Raw genomic sequence first — 24,671 nt, 5'->3', positions numbered from 1 at the left:
AAAATGTCTTGCTTCCTCTCTTTCTCCTTCTACATAAAAAGATGCTGTTTCGCTTTATTGCTTTTCCTGGGCTTTTTAGTAAATTATTTTGTATGCCTTACGACCACTACCACCTCGTGCACGTCCCAAAGAGGGAGAGGCATATGTATATATGTATCACACACACGCCCCATTTTGCATGCACAAATTTTGCCACGCCCCTTCCCAGTGCCCTCTGATGTCGCTCCAGCACATGCCCCACCCACAGCATTCTCCAGTGCTCGCTGCTCCTGCACCCCCTCCTCCCTGCCCTAGGCACCGGCAAATGTATCCTCTCTTTTGCTCTTCAAAATATGCCAACCCTAGACATAAGGCAAGTAGGAGGAAGGAAACTACTAAACCTCAAAAGATGCAAAGCAGGAACTTCTCTTTCCCTGTAGAGAAAACTATTTTGTAGCCTTGAGCATTGGGCTTATTCCTGTGCATAAATAGCCTGCTGTGAGTTTTCAAAATGTAGCATATGTCTTTGTGCATGGGACCTGCTGAGAGTTGAACAAGAACATCTACTTTTGCTCAAATGTGTTGCTATAGCACATTTGCAAAATGCCACTGCTTAAGCGAAGGTACAATAATTTCTTGGTATCTTCCAGTCTGGCAGTATTTGACCTTGAGCAGGATTAGGCTCTTCCCCAACCATCGTCCCAACTCTAGCCTCGGAAACCAAGGGCATCTAGATGTTTCTCTATTTTTAAAGCTACAGAAAAACTCATGGAAGCCATATCAAGTCACATTAAGGGGTAACAGAGCCTCAAATGGCTGCATATTTGGTTTCCAGGCTACCTTCCCTATCCGAAGCAAAATACTTCCCCTGCATTGACTTAAGCCTTCCAAAAGGATAGTTCAGTTGTAGCATATTTATATTTTCAATGTGCAAGCTTCATAGCGGCACCCCATAAAATGAAGTAAGCGTCTCCACCCCCATCGTTCACTCCACTCCCTCTGAAGGAGCGTCTCCACCCCCATCGTTCACTCCACTCCCTCTGAAGGAGCGTCTCCACCCCCATCGTTCTACCCGGACACTGAGGTCCAGCGTCGAGGGCCTTCTGGCGGTTCCCTCACTGCGAGAAGCCAAGTTACAGGGAACCAGGCAGAGGGCCTTCTCGGTAGTGGCGCCTTCCCTGTGGAACACCCTTGCATCAGATGTCAAAGAGAACAACAACTACCAGGCTTTTAGAAGACATCTGAAGGCAGCCCTGTTTCGGGAAGCTTTTAATGTTTGATGTATTATAGTATTTTAATATTCTTTTGGAAGCCGCCCAGAGTGGCTGGGGAAGCCCAGCCAGATGGGCGGGGTATAAATAATAAATTATTACTATGATGATGATGATGATGATGATGATGATGATGAGCAGGAACATAGAATAATAGAATTGTATAGTTGGAAAGAGCCCCAAGGGTCATCTAGTCCAACCCCCCTGCAGTGCAGGAATCCTGCCCACAGCCACCCCAAACCACCACCCTTCTGGTTAACAGCAAGACGCACTGACCCATTGTGCCACTGGGGGCTCATGTATTAATGGTGAAATGCACCCAACACTAAATGCGTGAAATGACAAATCCACAACATACTCATCACAGTAATAAAACTACGTAAGTTGTTTATTTTATCACTTTCATCATTTTAACGTAATCAAGTTCATGGGAGGAAAATTCCCATTTCCCCTTTTCCCTAGCAGCCCCTCTGGACCTCATCTCACATTGTGCAGGAGGAATTCCTGACCCTCCAGGCAGACACTTGTGGGAACATAGGTGGTTCGGGGAGGGAGAAGTGAATGGGAAACTTTCCCTCTGCGAACATCCTAAAGTCACAGGAAAGATGAGGGAAATTGTGTTTACTTTTGTGTACTTAGAATTGTATTTTAATTAGTAAAATAAAAATCTTTAAACAGAACCTTGTTTTAAATTTGTCTGCTTGCATTGTCATTAAGAAAGTTCCTTCTTCCAAGCAAGTCAAAGTTACCTTAAATTCTGAAGGAGCAATGAGAGATCGATCTAGTGCTCACATCTGTGGAAGCTAAAATGGAATTTGATCAGGGCTTTGTTGATAACCTACTATTTGCAGTACTTCATAGTCGAAAGATCATTTGGCATCTTAAACAGTATTGAGCAACAGTATTGAGCATGTTCTAAGTTGTTTAAGTAGATGTCCAATTTCCCAACAGATACAATACTGAGAGGTTTAAATGCCAAAATTGTCTGTCTTGACACAGTGTGTCAAAGTTGATGGACAGCTTCCCATAGGACTGTTTAGTAATTGTAAGTTACCAGTTCTCACATTCAGTGCCGTTTTTGTAAATGCATAGTGAGTGCATGAGTGCATCATGCCCGTGAAATGTCAGCTTTCCTGTTTGGTGCCTTCCATTTTCAGCGGTGGCACTGCTCCTGTAGACCTTTGTAGAGGAATTGTAATCCTTCAGCTATGCAAAGAATTCACTAGAGTGCAAGACAGCAGTGAAAGGAAGTCAGTACATGTACGTTCATGCACAGCATTTTAACAATGCAAGGATTAAATGCGCTTAATCCTAACTCAGTTCTTCAAGCTCACTAATGAGCTTGTGTGGCAGCAAAACATTAACGTGCAGCTTTATCTTCCAACAGGATGAATACTCAATATTTCCTCAGACGTACTCCATAGACATTAATGGATACATTCTTGTTTACTCAGTCACATCAATAAAAAGGTAAGACATGCCTCCAATTCCTGCTATCAAGGCAGTTTCTTAATTTTGAGCTGTTTCAGACTTTGGCTGCTTTAGTCTCCCTACTTTGCTTGAAAATGTGGTGCAAACACAACCAAAAAATATTTTGCAGGACATGGATTGAGTGCCATAAAAACATACTGAGTTTTTATTTATTAGCTTTCAAAGCAGTATTGCCTCTCACTGACATTCTGGGAGCCATAAAGTGCAAGCTAAATTGAGAAGTACTATAAAAGGGCAGCATCCATTTGCTCGTCATGAAGCAAAATTGTAAGACCTAGAAGAAAAAACAAAATAGTATTTCAGGCAGTTGTGGTCCTTTCCTCTGCCTTTGTCATCAAGCCAGCTAACAAGTGACACATTCCACTGACGCTCTTTCATAAACAGTAGGTTTTGTGCTCAGAAATATACATTGACTGTTGAATATGTATAAAAATTACTCAAAAATCTATATTGCCATATAATACAGTTTTATTTTACTTACTTTCTTAGACAATTAATTTTGTTCTCAAGTGTGCAACAGTGGTACCTGCCAGTATTGTTTTGCTGCCTTCTCTGCAAACGCACACCAGTATGCTCGGTGTATAGGTACCCAAAGTTGTGGTAACCAAACTGCAACCCACCATGACCTACTAATGTGCATGTGTCAAGCCTTCTGGTATCGTAGGAACAGATCCATTGAAATTGATGGGCAAAACTAACTTGGGTCGATAGATTTCAATGGGCGAACCCTGAGTAGAACTTTGTGTTCATCTGTTGAAATGAATATTGAAAAGCCTTAGAACTGAACTTGCACACAACTCAGTGGGTATCAAAAGTGAGGTCTGTGAATTTGTCTCTAGGCTGAATCTTCCACTCATTTGATATTAGCCCTTCTGCCTTCCTGAAAGAGAAACCTTGGCACCATTTCAAGGCCATTAGTGCTTGATAACATAAAGCCTATTACTGTGGGTAAAGGATTGCTAATGGGATATAGAGCCTTTCACGTTGAGTTCGCTCACTTACGATGTTGCTTTGTGGCATTACCAACCTTCAGCTGCCTGGTAGCCTATGAAAAATGAGAGTGCAACCTTGATCCATTTGCAGTATGCTCTGAGGACTCAGACAGATCTCCTTATTGGGGCAGTGTATGTGGACACACTGTACAGGATAGCAGAAGGCAAGAGTTTATTGGACTGTGTAACCTTGGCTTTTGAAGTCAGTATTGAGGCATTCTTTTGCTTTGGAAATTTCCATTCTTTGAGCTCCGCTTTCTGTGATGGGCTCAATTATCACTTTCTCATATGTGTGTGTTCTTGGCCGCAGGGTGGATAGCAATTCGTTTGCTTTTCTTTTAATAGAGAATTTTAAAATAGGCTTCTTGTTAAGCCTGTTTGCAGTCTTAATAAAAATGTTGATGTTTTAATTTAAGTTTCCAAATTAATATTCTGCAAACCTTGTGGTACTGTCCTCTCGCACAGACATAAGTGTAGGTGATTTCTAACTTCCTTTCGAGAGCAGCAGACTGAAGAAAATATTGTTAGGAGACAACAGCTGTTGGGGACTCGCCATAATGAATAGGAGGAGGGTCATGGTGACCACATGCTATGCCAAGCCATGTGGTTAGTTTTAACCGTAACACTTCACCTCCTCCCTTAGTTCAGCTGCTAAAGAAGTCCCAGGTCAGCTGGCTTGGAGTTGCCTCTGAACAAAGTCCTTGTGGTGTACTTCTCTCCAAACAAACCGCAATGTGAAGCCTGACTTCCCAGTCATGGTTTGTCTAGAGGAAAGCAAACCACAAGTGCTGATACAGACACAATGCGAAGCCAGCCACTCTGTGGTTTGCTTCCCTGCTCAATTAAGGGAGAAGCGAAGTGAGATCTGTGTGCACAAGCACACACATGTTTTGCTTAAAATGAGCTCCACAGCTTGCTTTAGTGTCACTTGTGCCTGTGGCCTCTGTGAACGTCATACCCATTATGGCGAGCCTCCAAGGGCATGGTCATATGTCTCGGCATTGTAGATTGGGAAGGCACTGTGTTGTATCCGTATTCTGTACAGGATATTTGCTAACCTTCACTTCCAGCTGTGGCCCCACTGTGCTATATTGAAAGTTGTTCCAGAGAACAACCTCCCCACCCCACCCCCCAAAAAAGCCACACACACACACACACAAACTTCAGGAGTGGCTGGAATGGGGCATGAAGGCTGTAGTCAGTAGAGAGGCCTAAAAAAACACAACACCTGGTGTGCTCATGTAAGCTCACTTGCAGCCCTCTGGATCCTACCTTGTTTTCCTGGAGTTAACTGTATTCTCACACACAAAGAATAAACACTGGGACAACTTCTGCATTGACTTCTCTCGTAAATTCCTGATAACTGTCAATACTGGAGAGTATGCTTAAGCTGTACCTCTGCAGTAATTTCGCTTCTCTTTTTGAGGAACATGAGAGTTGCAAATATATTTCCACTCTAGTGTCTCACATGTCTCCGACGTGATCTCTTATTTCCTTCTTATGTGTGAAGTTGTTTCATGGGGGTGAACGAGGCCAAGCCTTGGCAGGTGTCTTGGTACTGGTGAGCTCTGCAAATCCTAAACACCTTGCAGTGCAAGCCGTAGGAAGGGGACGTGAGTGGTTGTATGTCGCAGTCTACACTGAAATGTGAAGCAAACACCAGCAAGTTCAGGCTGTGCCTGAAGCACCACACAGACCAGCTCGGTAGAGAAGGTGAAAGCCGTGGAGTAGTTGGTTGAAGTTGCTGGAGTTTCCTCCCCCCAGTGTTAGATGCAGATAGAGGGCAAGGGCCTGGGGCATTAGTGATGTAAATATTGCAGTCTGTACATAAAATATAGGGTGATATGAGCTTCGCCTGCTGGTGGGAGGTGAAAGGAGCAGGGTGAATGCAGAACCTTGTGCATCTCCCTTTTCAGTCAGCAAATTGTTTTTAGATTGTACTGTGCTGTGTTGGAATTCTGCCATTGGTGTTTTATGGATTGTCTTCCATTTACATGAGCGATCAAACTGTCACAATGACAGTTCTGCCTTTCTCCAATTCTGTTTACTTTTCTGTGCCAAAATGAAGTCCTGACCTCACTGACCCAGTTGTCCTTCATGGTCAAGGTCACACTGTGGTGGAAACGTCTGCATGCACTCCCACTGCAGTTGTGCAATTCTCCCTTCCTTTCAGTGAGGCTTGCACAGCGCAAGTTCCCTGGGGATTGTGCAACCAGCCTACACAGAACATAAACTGCTTTGGAAGTGACCTGGTATATAACAGTATCAGGTTCGTGTTATGTTTTGGAAACAGCCTCTTTAACCCTGAGTTTGTGACTTAGAATAATTATGGTGTTTGATGCTCAACTTTATCACCTTTTACTGTTTAAAAGAAATCAAATTCATACACAGCTCAAGTAATGTCTCGCTTGCCATGTATAAGCCAGGGTGCAGGTTTTAATTTCTCATTTTTTAATTGTGTAAACATGATGATATACCATTGGCATTGGGGCTTCACTTAGGTTCTCCAGAGAAATAGAATTCCCAGTAGTTAAATGAAGTAGTGTTTGCTTGTGGCTTTGATCTTTGTAGAATTATTTGTGGGCGGGATAGAAATGCCAGAGGGTGCAACATTGGAGGGCGTGTATGATGTCATCCTTTTATTTTTCAGTTTTGAAGTGATTAAAGTTATCCATGGCAAGTTATTGGATATGGTGGGAAAAGTCCAGTAAGTAGTAACACTCTCATTTCATTCCATGTTTCATTTTGCTGTTGTATTACTCTGCAGACATCGGCTTCTGCTCTGAAAGTGATTTGTCTTGTTTTTAATCCCGTAGGATCCCCATTATGTTGGTTGGAAATAAAAAGGACCTGCACATGGAACGGTATGGAATATTTCTCTTGAGATGAGTTAAGGCAACCCTGCTAAGATTAAAGTGTTGTGGTGCATTTATCCAGTCATACTCTGAGTAGGCCCATTGAAATTAATAGACGTTACTGACCTTGATTCATTACTTATTCATTTCAATGGGTCTAACCTCTGTAGAACCTAGAAGAATATGCTTCTCTGAGCATAACGGTTTGCAGATAGCTGTAGCAGTCCTCTGCCTTGAAATGTTCTTGTAATTTACTACCTTTCCTTCTGATACATCACCTCAGATACCACAGCTTGCCTCATTCCAATTCCTATTCTTGGCTTTTATTTGATAAATTCAACTAAGGCTGGAATGTTGGTCAGTTGATGACCTACTTATCTGCAGAGGAGTTATGTAGGAGGCCAAGAATGAACTATATTTGTCACACTTGTGCCCTGCTATTCCTCCATAGAGCTCAGGTCATCCTACTTGGGTTGGTACTTGAGTATTGCTTTCAGGTTTTAGAGTTGCAATTATTTTTAAAACGTAGCATTTTGGCCAGGTCAGGTTCATGTAAAGTTGCCTGAGGGTAACCTGTTGCCCGGATATTTGTCCGCCGATCCTCTGGTGGATCTTACTACTGTCGGGGCAAAGTTGATTTTTAATTTGACTACTGTGTGCACTACAACAATAGAATTCCCGTAATCTTTACCAGTCCCCTTTGCTGATTGGTGAAAAATCACTTGCCATCAAAATCACTTACACATTTATGGTGACACAGAAACTCAGAATTATTTTATACTGCTTCAAGCAGCTTGTGGCTCAGCTGTGGAACTGGGCAAATTAGTGAAGGATATGGTGATCACAGGACGCGGGTGGCGCTGTGGGTAAAAGCCTCAGCGCCTAGGGCTTGCCGATCGAAAGGTCGGCGGTTCGAATCCCCACGACGGGATGCGCTCCCGTCGTTCGGTCCCAGCGCCTGCCAACCTAGCAGTTCAAAAGCACCCCCGGGTGCAAGTAGATAAATAGGGACCGCTTACTAGCGGGAAGGTAAACAGCGTTTCCGTGTGCGGCTCTGGCTCGCCAGAGCGGTGATGTCACGCTGGCCACGTGATCCGGAAGTGTCTCCGGACAGCGCTGGCCCCCGGCCTCTTGAGTGAGATGGGCGCACAACCCCAGAATCTGTCAAGACTGGCCCGTACGGGCAGGGGTACCTTTCCCTTTACCTTTATGGTGATCACAATGGCTGTTCTCTGCCAATCACAGTTGGAGGCCCCATGCTTCTGAATACCACTTGCTGGAACCAGCAGAGGGGGAGAGTGTTCTTGCGCTCGAATCCTGCTTGCTGGCTTCCCATGGGTGCCTGGTTGGCCACTGTGGGAGCAGGATGCTGGGCTACATATGCCCTAGACCTAATCCAGGAGGCTCTCCTACATTCTTAATAGACAGAATAATTATATTGTTGCCACTACTAAAATTTTACTCTTAGAAGAGAGATGGTCCAAATAATACCCTCTTTCGTAGATGATCACCCATGGGACGTTGCTTAGCCTGTAAATGGGCACGGCCTTAACTTATTTTTCAAAGTGGCTGTACCCAGAATAATATGCAACATAGTGCTTGTGAAGTTGCTGTTAGAGATGGTGACTGTGTTGTTGATTCCAAACCTGTGTGATCAGCAGGGCTTTAATGTTATTGTGTGATCTGACTAAGCGGTGGCTATCATTATGTATCTTCTAACAATACACTCAGCTCCCCTTTCTTCAAAACTAGGTGTCGCCTGCTTCTTGCTCTAATTGAAAATTGATGTGAAACCTTCTCCATGAAACATTGATAATCCGAATTGTAAACATATCATATCTGGATCTGTTAGACGAGTTCTCCTAAATCTTACATATAATACAGTATAATCAGGTGATTGGAACTTTCATTTAGAGGGCTCTTACTATAAATAATTTTCCTTTTTTTCAGGGTGATCAGCTATGAAGAAGGGAAAGCTTTAGCAGAATCCTGGAATGCAGCTTTCTTGGAATCTTCTGCTAAAGAAAACCAGGTAATCAATTTGCTTCTAAAGGGCTGAAGTTGAAATAGGAATTGCTGCTTAATTATGAATGTGTTTCCAGGGAAATGGGAGAAGAGCTGCCCAAGTCAGCCTTTTACAGCTTGCTGATGACCATTTGCATAGTGGCAAAGTCATCACTTGGGCGTTTGCATCTCATTGACTGTTCCTGATCTGGAGATTACAGGTACTGTGATATGTCACCATATGATGAAATCTTCAGGCAACAAGACTGTCATGTAACTATTACAGTCATCAGAAGATTAATGCGGTCACATGAATGCAGCCACTTAAAACTACAAACAAACAAGATTAGTTATGGGCGATGCAAACTGGGAACCTTGTTAAAACATGTATTTTCCATAGACTTCGTTGCATGACTGCATCAATTTATCCTTAAGCCGCAGAGGTAGGGTGGACTCTTGCTTTGCCACCATAGATTAAGAGCTCCCTAATTTTGTAAGATGAAAGGATCCGCTAAAAAGAGCACTGGCAGTTTTAGACATGAGCTTGAGTTAAAGCAGCACATTCCTTGTTAAAAATGGGAGCTGAATTACTGTTTCAGAATATCTAGGAGGGTATATGAATGTTTCAATAAAATTGCATTCCTGTCTACCTTCAGGAGTAAAGAAACAGCATGTAGAGGTGAAACTTCGGTAGAGCAAGCTATTTGGGATTCTGCAAAAAATCTAATTGCAGAGGAAATATATTAGGTTAATTGACCAATTGTGGACAATTTGTGCCTGGGAAACATTGTACTGACAAATACCCTTTTCATTTGATTATAGATTTTAAATGTCACATGAGATACAGTACATATCTGACATTATATGAGGCAATGTTCAATTAACTGTCATATTGCACTTTTAAGATGCTTAAGGGACTGCTTGAATCCATTGGAGCAAATTTGGAAGCAAGCCCAGTTCAGAATTGTACCTTGTTGGCAAATGATTCTTGATGAACAGAAAAAAATAGAAAGATGAGCTTTGGATTCTCCAAGTGTGCCAACTCAAAAATGCCGAGATTGTTTCACACAAATGATTTGCAGCATTCTCATTACCAAAACCTCTGCTTCTTCATTCTTTACTTTATTTTCCCTGCAACTATTACTTCTGCAGGCAAAAATTCTTAACAAGTTTCAGTACAAGAAGAAAAGAGCTTTTAACATGAAAAGATGAAACATCAATAGCAACTAGGTGATAAGAGATTATAATTTTTTTAATAAAGATACTGAAGGGCAACATTTTTGTTCAGGAGACAGTTCTTCCTATTCAGTCCTTATATAGTGGGGTGCCTTTCTGTGCTACCTTCTAGCTCAGAATAATGGGAGTACCTTCTGAAAAGCATCTATTTCTCCAAACCAAAATGGAGCTCCTGGAGCTTATTTGAGTCCCCTGCCTCTTAGCATCTGTTGACATTGCCCTCTAGTTTCTCAGAAACATTTCCCTGGCCTTCATAGCTTCCAGCTCTGTAACTCACTTCGCATAACTATTGGGTTATGAATTCAGGCTCAGGTCCCTGAAATAGCCTCGTATCCTTCTGAGATGAGACTGCTAATCTTTCCACTCCCAGTGCTCAGGGCAGGTAACAATACTTACAGTGCAACACAAGTAGGTGTGAAACCAAATTACTATTATATTTCACTGGTCTCATGCCAGGCCTAACAAAGAGGTCTTCGTTACACCTTGGAAAGCCACCCCATTCACACTTTGGCTTGAAACTTCAGCAGCATGGTGGTCTGCGGTGATCTTCGCACGCATTGTGCAAGGTACACAAGGCCCATTCTGAGCGATTTTGGCTCAAGAGGCAGTTCACATTGTTGAGCATCACTTGCATATTACAAGAAAAAGGAAGGCTTGCAGGTCAGAGTTCAGCAATGAGAGTTGGGTGGGGAAATTAGGCGGTCCTGATTTTTTGCCTTGCTTTTATTGCATCGTATCACATGCATATCTATCTCAGGCATGCTAGCAATGCTGAGCTGCAGCATGTCGTCACCGTTCCTCTTCTCATCCTTGTTCGCTATTCTAAAACAGTCACAGCGGCTGCTGTGCTTTCTAGTGCTTCAGACTCTTAATAGCCCCTCTGCCTTCTTTCCAGACTGCTGTCGACGTCTTCAGAAGGATAATTTTGGAGGCAGAGAAAATTGACGGGGCATCTTCACAAGGGAAGTCTTCATGCTCGGTGATGTGATTGCCCACCGAAGGCTGAACCCTGGGAATATGTTCTACCTTAAGAAGCAAACTGCCTGTTCCCCCTCACAGCGAAACTACGCTTTTTCTTCTTCTGTTAACCTGAACAATATAAAGTCAGTTGGAGACTTTTCCTTCAGATTATGTTAAACTCTGACTCCTGTGCAAAAAAAAAAAAAAAAAAAGGCTTCACTTCCATTTTCAAATTTTAAGCAATCATATTTTCAATTTATATATTGTATTTCTTAATATTATGACCAAGAATTTTACTGGCATTAATTTTTCAATGTAGTTGGGTTAGAATAATCATCCAGATGATGCATATTGTTACACTACTATTAACTAGGCTTGAATATCGGTGTTTCTTTGTGTTAAATGTATACTTGTAAATAAAATAGCTGCAAACCTTTGTGTGCCCACTGCTTAACAGGTTCTTTACATTTTTTTTCATGCCGTTTCTGAAAAATACCTAGTTCAGTATGCCACCAAATGTTTGATGGAATGCTTAAACAGAACATTTTCAAAGGTCAGTTACAGGAAAAGACTGCAGTTTTGGAATTTAACATATTTGGTTGTACTTTCCAGGTTTTGAAGAAGAATTATGGCTTGTTCTTGCGCTTTGAGCAGCATATTACCTCCCCCTGGCCATAATTATGGTATATTTACTGCTCCAGTAACGGGTGAACTGAATGCATATTATCTTTTTGTACGCAATCTTGTGAACCGGGTCCCCCCACCCCTTGCCAGTATATTTCCTCGCTTTCCTGCTAGTACGATCCAGTTTCATCCTCTTCACTGATCTGATGTAGGCCTAAAGCTTTCATTCCACAATAAGATGTCACAGCACTACTCGCCATCCAAAAATGGTACACAAAAAATGGAAAGCTGTGAATATACTAGGTCGCCAAGCTGATGCGTAGTAAAATTTTCAACATTTCAACAGGCTGGGATACTTCAGTTGGGTTGCTGCTCTGTATGCTATTCTGAAAAGTGTATTGACCGTTGCATGAATTTTAGGGTGTACTAATTTAATAATACCCGGGACGCGGGTGGCGCTGTGGGTAAAACCTCAGTGCCTAGGACTTGCCAATCGTATGGTCGGCGGTTTGAATCCCCGCAGCAGGGTGAGCTCCCGTCGTTCGGTCCCAGCTCCTGCCCACCTAGCAGTTCGAAAGCACCCCTAAGTGCAAGTAGATAAATAGGTACCGCTTTATAGCGGGAAGGTAAACGGCGTTTCCTTGTGCTGGCTCGCCAGAGCAGTTTCGTCACGCTGGCCACGTGACCCGGAAGTGTCTTCGGACAGCGCTGGCTCCCGGCCTCTTAAGCAAGATGAGCACGCAACCCCAGAGTCAGTCATGACTGGCCCGTACGGGCAGGGGTACCTTTACCTTTTTAATTTAATAATGAAAGCAAAGGCCATAAGAACTTGAGGACCCTGCTGGTCAGAGGAGAGGCATGTTTCATCCAGCATTCTGTTTCCAAATGCATTTGGGAGGGTCACAAGTAGGACGCGAGGTCAATAGCCCTCTCCCACAGTTGAGGATCCTCAGTGAGTGATACTCCACAGCAGCCAATCATAAACCTTTCCGTCAGCTGCCTACATTTCATATTGGGCGTACATTGAAACATGCTAGGGGTTCCCCTTTTCAAATGGCATAGTTCAGTTCTGATCTGAGAACAAGGGTTCTGCAGTAGGTAGAATTGGATTGGATGAATGAGCACAAATCCTTGCTTCGTCATGCGTCCTGTTGGTGACCTCGGGCCAATCACAGCTTCAGCCTTCTTGTACCTGAAGGGTTGATGGTGAAGACAAAACGGTAATACCGGTAAAATAACAAGCTCACAATGGAAGCACGCTGCATGGTGCGTTGTATTTCTCCATCCAGCAAGCTTTGCCAAGATCCAAGCAATGAAAGCAGTCTGGCACCTGGGGGCCTAGTAGAAGCATTGGAGGGCTAGATTTCAAGTCTGCCATTGCCATTAATTCCCTCTTGAGGCTTGGGACCTTCCACTGGCCCAATTTCCCCAACTGTGAAAAAGGAATGATGATCATTAGCTCCTTCCCCAGGGGTAATATGATTTAATTAGTTTTGTCTCTAGAGCGCTTTGAATGTATAAAATGTTCCTGCTAATAAATTGCGTGCTGGTACAAAAATAGCACTTGCTGAGCCAGTTTGATCTCATTCCATATCTGCTGGTTTTTATAGGAATTAACTATAGTACTGCAGGGCGTTTATAAGCCATATAGAATTGGGGGGGGGGTGTACATATGCAATGTGGAAATTATTTTGAAGCTTGGCAATAGAAATGTATTTTCAGGGCTTGGCTTAACGTGAAATTGGTTCCAGCGTTGTTTAATGAGGTCTTCTGATGAAGCAGGACAGCATGATATGGTAGCAAGAAGGTTCTGCTCTGAACATAGCCATTCTGTGCTTTAATACACCATAGGGGCTTGTTTTCTGCGAGGAAAATGTGAGTACAACACAGCTAGCCTCTGCAGAGCCACAGAGGAATTTGCTTCTTGGAAACACTTGTTGGAAGCCTCTAGTTGAGAGCAGAAGATCCCATTTCCCCTAAAGAAGGGCAAGTCCGCGTTTGTATGTTGGCTGTTGCTGCAGTCTGGTTCAGATGTAATTCTAAACATCCTTCAGGCCTGTATTTTGTGTATTTAGTGCTTTTATCTTGTATTTTTATGTTGTGAACTGCCCTGTGATATTTGGATGAAGGGCGGTATGCAAATTCTCATAAGAATAAGGCAGCTTCTTATGTTCCTACACTTTACATACAGTGCATTTCATATCCAGGATCTTGGGTTCCTTTACTTGTATTTAGTACATTTGTATCTGAGAATCCAGCTATAAAGGCTCCCAGAGTGGCTTATATACAATTAAAACAAGACAGTCCTTACTTGCAATCTTTAAAAAAAGAGAGACACAAGGAAAAGAGGGCAAAGAAGGAAGAGGAAAAAGAGACTTGAAGCTTTAGATAACTTCCAGTTAAAACAGATAATGCCGGACTAGACAGACCAATAGGGTATAGGGCACATTCCTAATTTCTAAGGCATCTTCTGAAGACTCACTCTATGGGCTCCAGGAGGAGAGGCTTACGTGTGCTGTGTTAAAAGGGAAAGCAGATGAAAATCGGCTTGTTACCTAGTCTAATAAATAAAGCTTCTCTCTAAAAGGAACTGTAAATGTTCGATGCTCATTGCTCAAATCCCCCAACGAGTGATTCTTTTGTTAAATTGTCTGGATTAAATTAAAACTCCCGTATCAGCAAAGAGAGAGGTATGCCGTTCTTGCCAGCTAAGCACGAACCATCCCCAGTGTGCATTGTTTGGCAGGCCTTACAAACCCAACCTGGTCTCCCTGCTGCTGATATATAGTAGAGCTTCCCGTGGCTCTGAAAATCCCATTTGGGAGTCTGCCTCTGCGTTAGCAGTTGCCAGTGAAACATGTCTCAGTATTCAGGAAAAGTAAGTAACGTGTTCCTTTTTGTAACTTTGCTTATGTATGAGATCAGAGGCTTTTTAAAAAAAAGAGGGAGGAGGAGATGAGCTGGAAAAATAAAAGCTTTGGATGCCAACAGGAGACAGGATGGCTTAATGGAGCTACGCTTTCCAAAACATTGTGGGGCTGTGTTGCCTTGCAGGATGGGGCCACACAAGCTGGGGTGGTCTGAGATTAAGGGGCGTTCCTTAAAACGCAAGGAATCTGGCAACTCCAGAGAAGGAAAAGCATATGAAAGCGAGAGGATAATGAGGATTGGGAAATACAATGGAGTGTGTCTTAATTAATCTAAATACACAATTTGAAAAAATGATGTTTATAAAAGAAAAGAAAACCCCGAGAGGTTGCCTTGTTAGCCACACACTGTGTTGTAAGCTGTAATGTCTCATTAAAAGAATACTTCCAGCTTTCAATGAACTCTCGTTGAATGCAAAATTAAATCCGTCTGGCAGCGGATTCCATCTGCTTGGAATACCGGTGGGTCGTGGGGCCGCGCAATGGCCGCAGCTCAATCCTTGGAACGTCCTCTTTCCTCTAGATCACTTTCTATGAAGGCAAATGCTTCACAGGCCGGAAGCTGGAGGTTAGCGGGCCCTGCGATAACTTCCAGGAGCGGGGCTTCATGAACAGAGTCAATTCCATCTGTGTGCAGAGCGGAGCCTGGATCTGTTTCAGCCTTGCAGACTTCCGAGGCCAGCAGTACATCCTGGAACATGGCGAATACCCTGGCTTCCACCGCTGGAACGGGCACAATGACCGAATGGGATCCTGCAAGCCAGTTGGGATGGTTAGTGCTCCTTTTTTTGTTGTTGATGAGTGACAGGACAGGACCTGTTTATCACAGGGAGTGTCTGTTTCCAGGTGTCTGTCACTCTTGCCCTTTGGGAGGATGTCTGGAATGTCTTCAGCATCACTGTATGTTTTAACAACTTGCCGGAATGGTCATAATTTATTACTTTTCATAAAAAAATTATGCACCTCGATAGAAGAAAAACCTCAAAGTAGTTTACAAAGTATAAAACAATAAAATTACCAGTAAAAATAGTAAACAACAACAACTATTTAAAACATTTCTTTAAAAAATTGCAATAAACTAAAAACAGTTTAAAATATGCATTCTACATGCCTGGGCAGGCTTGTCTGTTCCAGGGGATTAAACACTGCCTTCATAAAAGGTAAAGGGCCCCCTGAACATTAGGTCCAGTCGTGACCGACTCTGGGGTTGTGGCGATCATCTTGCTTTACTGGCCGAGGGAGCTGGCATACAGCTTCCAGGTCATGTGGCCAGCATGACTAAGCCACTTCTGGTGAACCAGAGCAGCGCACAGAAACGCCGTTTACCTTCCCGCCAGAGCGGTACCTATTTATCTACTTGCACTTTGATGTGCTTTCAAACTGCTAGGTTGGTAGGAGCAGGGACCGAGAAGCGGGAGCTCACCTCGTTGCGGGGATTCGAACCGCCAACCTTCTGATCAGCAAGTCCTAGGCTCTGTGGTTTAACCCACAGCACCACCCCCGTCAGCCCAGGTCTTTGTGCCATCACCATGTGATCAAGCAAGACAAAGAACAAGGACATTGTATCTCCTGGACCTTGGCATCCTTCTGGGTTAGGCGTTGGTGCCTCTGTCTCCCAGTGGTTCTGTTCCTACCTATAGGAGTCCCTTGCTCCTTGCTCAGCCCCATGGCTTCTAGACTGTGAGGTCCTCCTGGGTTCCATTGTGTCCCAGTTGCTGAATTAACATCTTTATGAAGTCATTGGGGGAAGTCATCCAGGGATTTGGAGCAAGGCACAATCAATATGTTGGTGATACCCCAGTCTTCAGTGATGATGATGATGCCCGACATCTGAAGATCACAGAGTGGTCTATCTCACCCGAATCAGGAGAGGCTGTTTAAGTACTTGACCAGTGTTTGGAATGAGTATTGGGATGGTTGAGGTCCAATAAATTGAAGCTGAAGCCCAACGAGATGGTAGTTCTGTGGGTTGGTGGTTGAAGGACCAAGTTCATTGCTTGGGGCTGCTCATCAGTTCTAAGCTGTCACCTGAGGAGGCGTGGCAAGGCGACTATTTTCTGTTGTCTAAGCATCTGTTGTCTTCTTCAAACTCCAGTTGGTTCACTAGCCCCCACAGCAGCTGCCTGTGTATTACCAGGGTCAAATAAACTTATTAATATGGGTGCATAAAACCCTGAATGACCTGGAACCCAAGTATCTGAAGGAATACCCCACCCAGTCATTAAGATCCACTAGATATGTCCTACTTCAATCTCCTGGCAGTAGCTGTGGGTGGTGATGCATACTCCAGAGTAGACCCATTGTACTTAATGAGCAGGACTATCTTATGCCTATTAAGTGGCTCTACTCTAAGTTGGAAACAACCCATAGAACTCAATGGGACTTACTTCTTTTAGACATGCACTGGTTTGTGCTGTTAATGGGTTAGCTCTCCTGTTGCCCTTTTTTGTAAGGCATTCTGCAAACTTACTAGCTGAAGAGCAAAAATAATAATATTTTTAATACAATAAGACACATACACACCACAGGAATGGAGCCCTCCCTCAAAGTACCCTCAACAATTTTTAACTACTATTTCCTGTCTTCAGCCTAAATTTGTATTGCAGTGGAAGGTGTGTGTATTTGTGTATTTGTGCACTGTATGTACAAGACGGGGAACAGGGGAGAACCTCTTATTTGGTTGTTTTTTTGGACTGCCATCAGAGGTTTCAGGCATATCTGACATTCCACCGCCAAAAGAATGCCACAAGCCTTCCTCTATCTCAGCCAAGGCTTCTCATACATGATTCCATTTATAAATATATTATATGTCCTCTGTCTGCTGGTTCTTTTTCTTTTTTTCTAAAAAGAACTTTATACCTGTCTGCAGACTCCCTCACAAATACCTACCGGTGGGAGGAAAGGGAGATTTCCAAAGCGATTTACCTCAATTCACCTTCCAAGAATTGCATAGACAGGATACTGGAGACCAAAGCGGGCGGCGTGTGTGTGTGTGTTTTCCTTGCTTAATAAAGTCACAACTATCCTGTATAAATAACCACAGACTTGACTAGGAACAGGGAAAATGTGATTATTATTTTGTTTGTTTGTTTTAAGGGAAGCAGTCTCAAATAGATGTGTGTTTTGGAATTTCCTCCTCATAGTTCCGTTCCTCGTGGGGTTCTTAATTCATTTCCCATGTATGGATGTCTGGTTCTCTTGCAAATGTCAAAAGTGGCATTCTTGTGGCCTTGTTTTCTTGACCTTGTGCGTGGTCGTTTCGTGGTTTGTATTTCTTCCGGTGCAAGTTTTATGCTAAAGGGCACTTGAGGATTTTCTGAAACTCTCTCTCTCTCTTTAGGTCGGCCACAATAACAACCCTTTCCCCCATCCCAGCTGAAGTTTGAACACTTTCATAGTCTGGCATTAAATTACTCACTGAAAACAACAATAATAAGAAAAGTACTAACTGCTTGGAGAACTTAACATGACCACATCTTTACAGGAATATTGCTCATATTGTAAAGTGACGGGTCCTTCTCTCCCACCTCCATTTCATTCTCACAACAATCCTGCAAAATAGGCTACTCTGAGGGAGAGAATTCCCTAGTGAGGTTCACGGCTCAGAACTGATTTGAACCTGAGTCTGAAGACCTAACTGAAGACACATTTCTTTATCTTGGCTTTTGACACTGGAGATGCGTATTTTAGAACCCACCTTATTCCTGAATTTTAAAGTTGCTTTAAACTTTTTTTAAAAATATTAATATTGTGGTTTAATTGTCATAGCCCACCCTGGGACCTGAAGGTAAAGGGTGCGTAATAAATTGTAAACATCGCCCTATCCCAACCTGACACTCTAACCACTACACTGCACTACTTCTCCTGTATTTAGGACCAAATCACTGGCATATTTTGTATATAGTATGGGGGCGGGGGACAACGTGTTGCTTGTTTAAATAAATGTTTTAATACATTTTTATTGATATATATTTTTATGTTTGCTGCTAACCACCTTCTTGAGACCTTGCTATGGTTTCGAAAAGTGGAGAACCAATTTTTAAATCAGTAGACAAAATAAATATTAAAGTTATGAAACCGTCGCTGGCTGGCGAGGGCTGATGCTGAACCCATTTTCCACCTGTGGCTTTTTGCTGGCTACAGAATTCCCAGGCCGGCCTGGGGCACATTTCTGTCTTTCACCTGTGGGTCAAAATGAAAAAAAACCCCACCACCTCTCTGTTGCCTGGAGCGCCTTAGAAGAAGAGAAGGGTACAAATGTTATTTTTCTAAATAAATTTTTACTTATATTTCGCAACCCCAAGCTCTTTAGTGTGAATTTGGAAAAGCGAGGTGTCTCTGGGTTTTGCCGCTGCTGTTTCATGAAGCTAATTTTGGCCTGCCTTTGCCAACAGCATGGCGAGAATTACCGAATCGAAGTATTCGAGGGCAGACATTTTAGTGGTCGCAGCCAGGAGTTCACCGAAGATTGCTCTTGCCTGCATAGGCAAGGCTGGGCCAAAAACTGGATCAACGCCATCAAAGTCTATGGGGATGGAGCGTAAGTAATTCACGGATGTCAAAATAATACAAGGGTAACCTGCAATAAAGGGTTGCCACATGTAATCCTCCTTTTAGCCGTCTTCAGAGTACTCCATTCCATTTGTCTTCCAGCTGCCACCATTTTCCTATTCCCTGCATGCTGAGCATACTCAGCCCCCATCTTGCTGTTTTCTTTTGGGGGTGAGTCATTTGCCTCTCTGGGTTCCCCTGGACATGTTATTACCTCATCTCTCTGTGTCTGTGTGTGTGCATGTACGGTGCCATTTCCACTACGTAACCACTAGCACTTGGATAAGAAGAAGAAGAGTTTGGATTTGATATCCCGCCTTTCACTCCCCTTCAGGAGTCTCAAAGCGGCTCACAATCTCCTTTCCCTTCCTCCCCCACAACAAACACACTGTGAGGTGAGTGGGGCTGAGAGACTTCAAAGAAGTGTGACTGGCCCAAGGTCACCCAGCAGCTGCATGTGGAGGAGCGGAGACACAAACCCGGTTCCCCAGATTACAAGACTACCGCTCTTAACCACTACACCACACTGGCTCTAATTCAGATTGCTATTAATGTAGTTGTTAGATTGGTCAGTCTGGACGAAACTGGATCCCTTCTGAACCTGCAACTCTGCATCTGCGAGGATAGAATACATAACTTGCCAAACAAGTTCCTTTGTCAAGGTTTGTCAATGCCAGTTCCTTTGACTGGCCAGTTAAGTACCCATCATCTGCATCTTGAAAGGGTGAGCTCTGTTGCCATAGAAACAAATGGGCAAGCCTTTCACTACCCACCTCACCTGCCTGATAGATGAGAGAACAAAGCCAGAGTTGTGTATGTGAGCTGAAAGCTGGGGGGGGGGGGGAGATGTCTTGCTTTGTGCTGGACTTTGGGTCTCCTCTGGAAACCGACAGGGGAAGCAAGAACTGTTGGGGTCAGGGCTGGCCCACCCTTGTGGCAAGATGAGGCGACTGCCTCAGGTGGCAGAATCCATGGGGCAGCAGATCCATCCTCCAATAAATGCATTGCTCGCTGCTGCTGCTGCTGCTGCTGCTGCTGCTGCTGCTGCTGCTGCCAGACTCCATCTCCTATTAGCCCCTGACAGCCAGCATGGCTAAAGGTCAGCAATGATGGGAGTTGGTCCATCCACATCTGGAGGGAGATAGAGGGTTCACCACCCTGATTAGATGATGACAGCTCTGACTCTGCAGTTCCTTGCCAGAATAGCCACCCGCAGACATGGGCCCCTGTTGCTTTCTGTAGCTTTTACCAGTCCCTACCCTTCTTCAGTCATCCCCCCCTCCCATACAGGTTAAACCTACTCCTAAGTGGGTTTCTCGTCTCTCTTGTATGTTCCAGGGTTGGGTCTAGGACTTAATATCCACTTCCTCTACACCTGATGTCGGATGTGGGGCAGGAAAAGATGTGGCTGGTCAAAAAAACGGGGTTTGCAAGCACTGCTGATCAGTTCAAAGTCAGCATAAACAACCCAGAGCCAGATGGACCAATTGTCGGTGTCACTATAAGGCAGCTTCCATTTGCTTTCTTCAAAAAAAGCCATGTACAGTTATTGATTTATTGATTTTTAATTTTTTGCATATCTACAGGGTATCCCTTTTAAAAGAGACCAAAACCCAGCTCTCTGCTCCCCTGACATTCCACCAACCCTGGGCTTGGGTCTATGTGTGGAGTCCTTACTGTAGTAATAATAAATAATTGCAGGTTAGCATTATCCAATCCAGCAGTTCCGTCATAAATGTTCATCTGAGGCAATAAAAACATTTGCATGTGGCACGAGAGGATCAGCTTAACATGCCTCTTTATTCTGGAAAAGATTAACACCAATTATAGCTTCCCCACTATAGTTCCTTTTCGCATTCTTGCTTTCTGATCCTTCGCTCTAGAAGTGCCAAACTGGGAGAGGCCAACAGTCTTGCTGTCCCTCCCTCTGTCCCAAAAACATTTCCCCTGAAAACCGGCAATCACGCAGAGTTGTATTTCCATCATCACTCTGACCAGGAACAAATGTTCTCTTGAGGGGGTGGAAAAAAACAAAAATCATCGTGTGTGTCTCACCCTTTCACCAGTGATGGAGTTGTCATGTTATGATGTCATTGGCTCGTTCTCTCTCTCTCTCTCCTCCCCCACTATCTCTCTGACCTCATGGTACCATGCGCTTCCTTCGGACAAACAAACACAATCGGAAGGCACGACTTGGATGTGCGTGCCTGGGAGAGAGCTGGAGCCCTCTGTCCGAGCCAGAGAGTGCTTGGCTTGTGTGAGGCACAGCTGGAGTTCTGGTTCATGCTGCTTCGTGCTTCCGTGCCAAGGGAACATCTCTTACGAGGGCAAAAAGCAGACCTTCAAAGGCAGCCTTCCCCAACCTGGTGCTCTGACAGATGCTACGGGCCACAGTCTGGAGTGGGATGGTGGTAGTTCCGGCAGCTAGGTGGGGAAGCAGGATGGCGACAACCATTCTGGGCTCTCTGGCTGAAATGCCCAAAGTGCTTGCCGGATGTACTCTGTGGCCAGGGAGGAGCCTTTTCTTCAGGGCTTGGCAACTGCAAGGCTGTTGTTATTTGTTTTATTTTAAAGTACCCTCTGCTTGACACCCTGGAGAGCTGATAGACAAGAGAAGCAATAGTGGATTAGATCAGGGGTCAGCAACCTAAGGCCCATGGGCCGGAAGTGGCCCACGGAGGCCGTTTAACTGGCCCCCGAGCTGAGCTGCCTGCTTGGTGAGTCCCCGCGCACTGCGCTAAACCAGTGCGGTGCAGGGACTCTCTTCCGCAGCTCTGGAAATCGCTTCTGCGCATGCCCAGACACCAGAAATCGCTTCTGTGCAGGTGCAGTTTTCAATGTCCGGGCATGGGCAGAAGCGATTTCAGGCGCCGCGGACATGCACAGAAGCGATTTCTGGTGTCATGCTGCGCCGGTCCACAAAGGATCTCCGCAGGAGTGATCCGGCCCATGACTGGTAAGCCTTGCTGACCCCTGGATTAGATGGAGGAAGCATCTGGCCTGGAGCAAGGCAGCTTCCTAAATCCCTAACAGCCATGCAGGTGAAAGTCCTGTGGCACCTTGAAGAAGTAACAGATTTATTACAGCATCAGCTTTCATGAAATAAAGTCCACCTCATCAGATGCATTAAGTGTTATCCTCAGTTGACGGATATACAGTCGTACTTTGGAAGTCGAACGGAATCCATTCCAGAAGTCCGTTTGACTTCCAAAACGTTTGAAAACCAAATTGCGCTTCTGATTGGCAGCAGGAAGCTCTTGCAGCCAATCAGAAGCCGCAGAAGCACCGTCAGATGTTCGGGTTCCAAAAGAACATTCGCAAACCGGAACAATCGCTTCTGCGTTTGCGGCGTTTGGGAGCCAAAACGTCCGGGTTCCAGGGCGTTTGACAACCAAGGTATGACTGTATTGTTACGAAAGTTGGGCGCCATCCCCAATCTCTGCCAAGCCGTGGCACGATTCCAGGGGGTTCCATGCGCTCACCCAAGATCTGTGCTCCTTTGAGAATCAAAACACAGTGGAGACTGTCGTAGCGTTAAGAAATAGGATTTATTCACATTTATATTACACGGAAATACAGGACGGTCTCATATTATACAGGATGGGTGGCAACCCTAGTCGTGACCCCAGAATTCAGCAGGGAGTCAAGGAACCACTGAACCTGAGGCTGGCAGACAGGAGTCCACATTGCCAGATTCCACAGCACCCAGGGTCTATAAAACCAGAGGCAAACCCTCGCGGGTGCTTTCCTTTGGGCCTGAGGAACCAAGTGCCTCCCACAGTACTCTGAAAGTCCAGTGGCACAGGAGGTGCACCAGGTGGGCAGGGCAGGAAGCGCAGGAGTGCCCGTCTGTAGCTCAGAGGGTTGGCCTAGGAGAGATGGGCAGCAGGCAGAGGCTCAAAAGGTTTAGCTTCGCTTCCAGCCTTTGTCAGAGTAAATTGCTCACTAGGCGCTATCCTTGGTGCTGAGACAACCACCTGCCTTGAGCGATGGGTTCTTCTGCACAACTAGAATAGGGCATATGTGGTGGGGCATGTACCCCAGTGCTCATATAGAACTTCTGGCCAGAAATTATGTGGATTGGCCTCTAAGTCCTGTGTATGTCATTAGATGTATTTATGAAAAAGAGGATATCTTAAAGCATGTTTTCTGCAGCCTTTTCATCTTAACGTTCCCAATATTAAGAACTTTGGGGGTTGGCTGAGCGAGTAAATTTGATTGATGTCTAGGTCAATGAACCTATAACAAAATGTATTACAAATTCAGTATCTCCAAAACACCGAAACACAATTAAATAATCAACAGAGATCTAGAATAAACACATTAAATAAAAACATATGTGCAAGATAAACATTAAACAAATGGTAGATGTGCGTACTAATTCACATTGAGGAAGAGATAATGCATTTGTTAAACTGTATGTATAAGGTGAATAAACGGTGATCAGTTGTTTTAAAAAACTCTTTCTCCTTTTTGTCTGCCATCTCCCAGACATACATATGTTAGGTTTAATGTCTCCATCACTGCTGCTTTCTAAACCTTTGGTTAACCAATCCTCCAGAAAAGGAGCAGGTCCATCTCTCCACCTCGGAGCCACCAGAATTTTAGCTGTGATCAACTTTTAACATCAAATGCCAACTGTTTGGAGGAAACCAATATGGCACCATAACCATCTCTGAATGTGGCTTGGAGTGTTTGACCAGAAAACATTTTGTTTCTGTTTCAGATGGGTGCTGTATGAGGAACCTAACTATCGTGGCCAGATGTATGTGGTCGAGAGAGGTGACTACAGCAGCTGCAGTGAGTGGCAAGCTGCCTGTGCAAACATCCAGTCAATCAGAAGGGTTGTCAACTATTTTTAGCTAACTGCCTGGTGAAAACGGAGAGTCTGGACCCTTCCCTACTGGTCTCTAGAAATAATAAAGACTTGAAATCCGATGTGCCTCTTTTGCATTCCTCCACATGCCCAGGCAGGTCACTGGCTTAAGCAGTCCAGGGCCTGATAGCGCACTGTATGGGTAGCCGCCATGGACCAGCCAATGGAGGTAGGAAGGTGATTCTGTTTGGGGAGAAGAAGTTGCCATTGTTCACGGAATGGTGCATTCTGAAGGCTCACAATAAACTGCAAGGGACACAGAGATGGGTAAGGAGGTTGTTACTTGAACTCTAATGATGTAAGTATAATTACGGGGTTTGATGACCCTTAACGGGCACGGAAAGCTGCTTTTTGTCACATAAGACCGTTTAGACATCCTCTTTCTAAATGTAAAGGTGAGCACATGCCCTCTGAGAAAAGCAAGATGAAAAAGGAAATCGACTCGTGATGGACTTCAACACGACGTGGGCTTCTGAAATCGAGAGCACGGCTGCATCGTCGGGAATGGGAGCAAGTCAAAATGGCAGGGAAGTCCAGCTGTTAGTTGCTGCTTGGAGTGCCTTGCTGAAAAATAATAATAATAATAGAAACCTAGTGCTGGTATTGGTGGGGTGGGGTAGGGTGGGGTGTGGAGACTTGCAAGGTGCTGGGGCAACTGCCAGAGGAAGCCATGTGTTGATACTGACCCTGGTATAAGGTCTCAAAGGAGCACAGGAGGCAGTCAACATTAAGTGACCACGCTCCTAAAGGCATTGCATGATATTCTCTGCAAGATCATCCATTGGCTGTTTAGACCAGGGGTGAAGCACCTCAGGCATGGGATTGAATGTGGCCCTCCAGGCCCCTTTCCCTGGCCCTTGGATTTCTCCCCAGGCAGTACCCCTCACTGACCCCCACTTTGCACT

At 44.4% G+C, this 24,671-nt stretch overlaps 2 protein-coding genes across 4 annotated transcripts in view; both read left to right on the top strand.

Moving 5' to 3' along the window:
• RHEB (Ras homolog, mTORC1 binding) overlaps window positions 1-11,224 on the top strand; it is a 35,878-nt gene extending 24,654 nt beyond the window's left edge. For 2 of the 3 annotated variants that reach the window (XM_077936734.1, XM_028750146.2), the window contains exons 4-8: window positions 2,638-2,720; window positions 6,384-6,440; window positions 6,550-6,597; window positions 8,539-8,620; window positions 10,724-11,224. In XM_077936734.1, the coding sequence (XP_077792860.1) occupies window positions 2,638-2,720; window positions 6,384-6,440; window positions 6,550-6,597; window positions 8,539-8,620; window positions 10,724-10,816 (363 nt within the window). In that variant the 3' untranslated portion in view covers window positions 10,817-11,224. Of the gene's footprint in view, window positions 1-2,637; window positions 2,721-5,906; window positions 6,348-6,383; window positions 6,441-6,549; window positions 6,598-8,538; window positions 8,621-10,723 lie in introns of those variants that run through there. The other variant, XM_077936735.1, reaches the window with a different exon arrangement.
• A 140-nt stretch (window positions 11,225-11,364) lies between these two features.
• CRYGN (crystallin gamma N) lies at window positions 11,365-24,378 on the top strand. The gene is made up of 4 exons (XM_028750147.2): window positions 11,365-14,290; window positions 14,863-15,111; window positions 18,734-18,879; window positions 23,617-24,378. The coding sequence occupies exons 1-4, from the start codon at window positions 14,270-14,272 to the stop codon at window positions 23,750-23,752; spliced, it is 552 nt and encodes a 183-aa protein (XP_028605980.1). The 5' UTR covers window positions 11,365-14,269; the 3' UTR covers window positions 23,753-24,378.
• The last annotated feature ends 293 nt before the right edge of the window (window positions 24,379-24,671 follow it).

The sequence above is a fragment of the Podarcis muralis genome, chromosome 12 (assembly GCF_964188315.1).
Source record: "Podarcis muralis chromosome 12, rPodMur119.hap1.1, whole genome shotgun sequence".
Taxonomy (NCBI): domain Eukaryota; kingdom Metazoa; phylum Chordata; class Lepidosauria; order Squamata; family Lacertidae; genus Podarcis; species Podarcis muralis.
The sequence above is the reverse complement of the archived record's forward strand: the minus strand, read 5'-3'. Positions and strand labels throughout refer to the sequence as shown.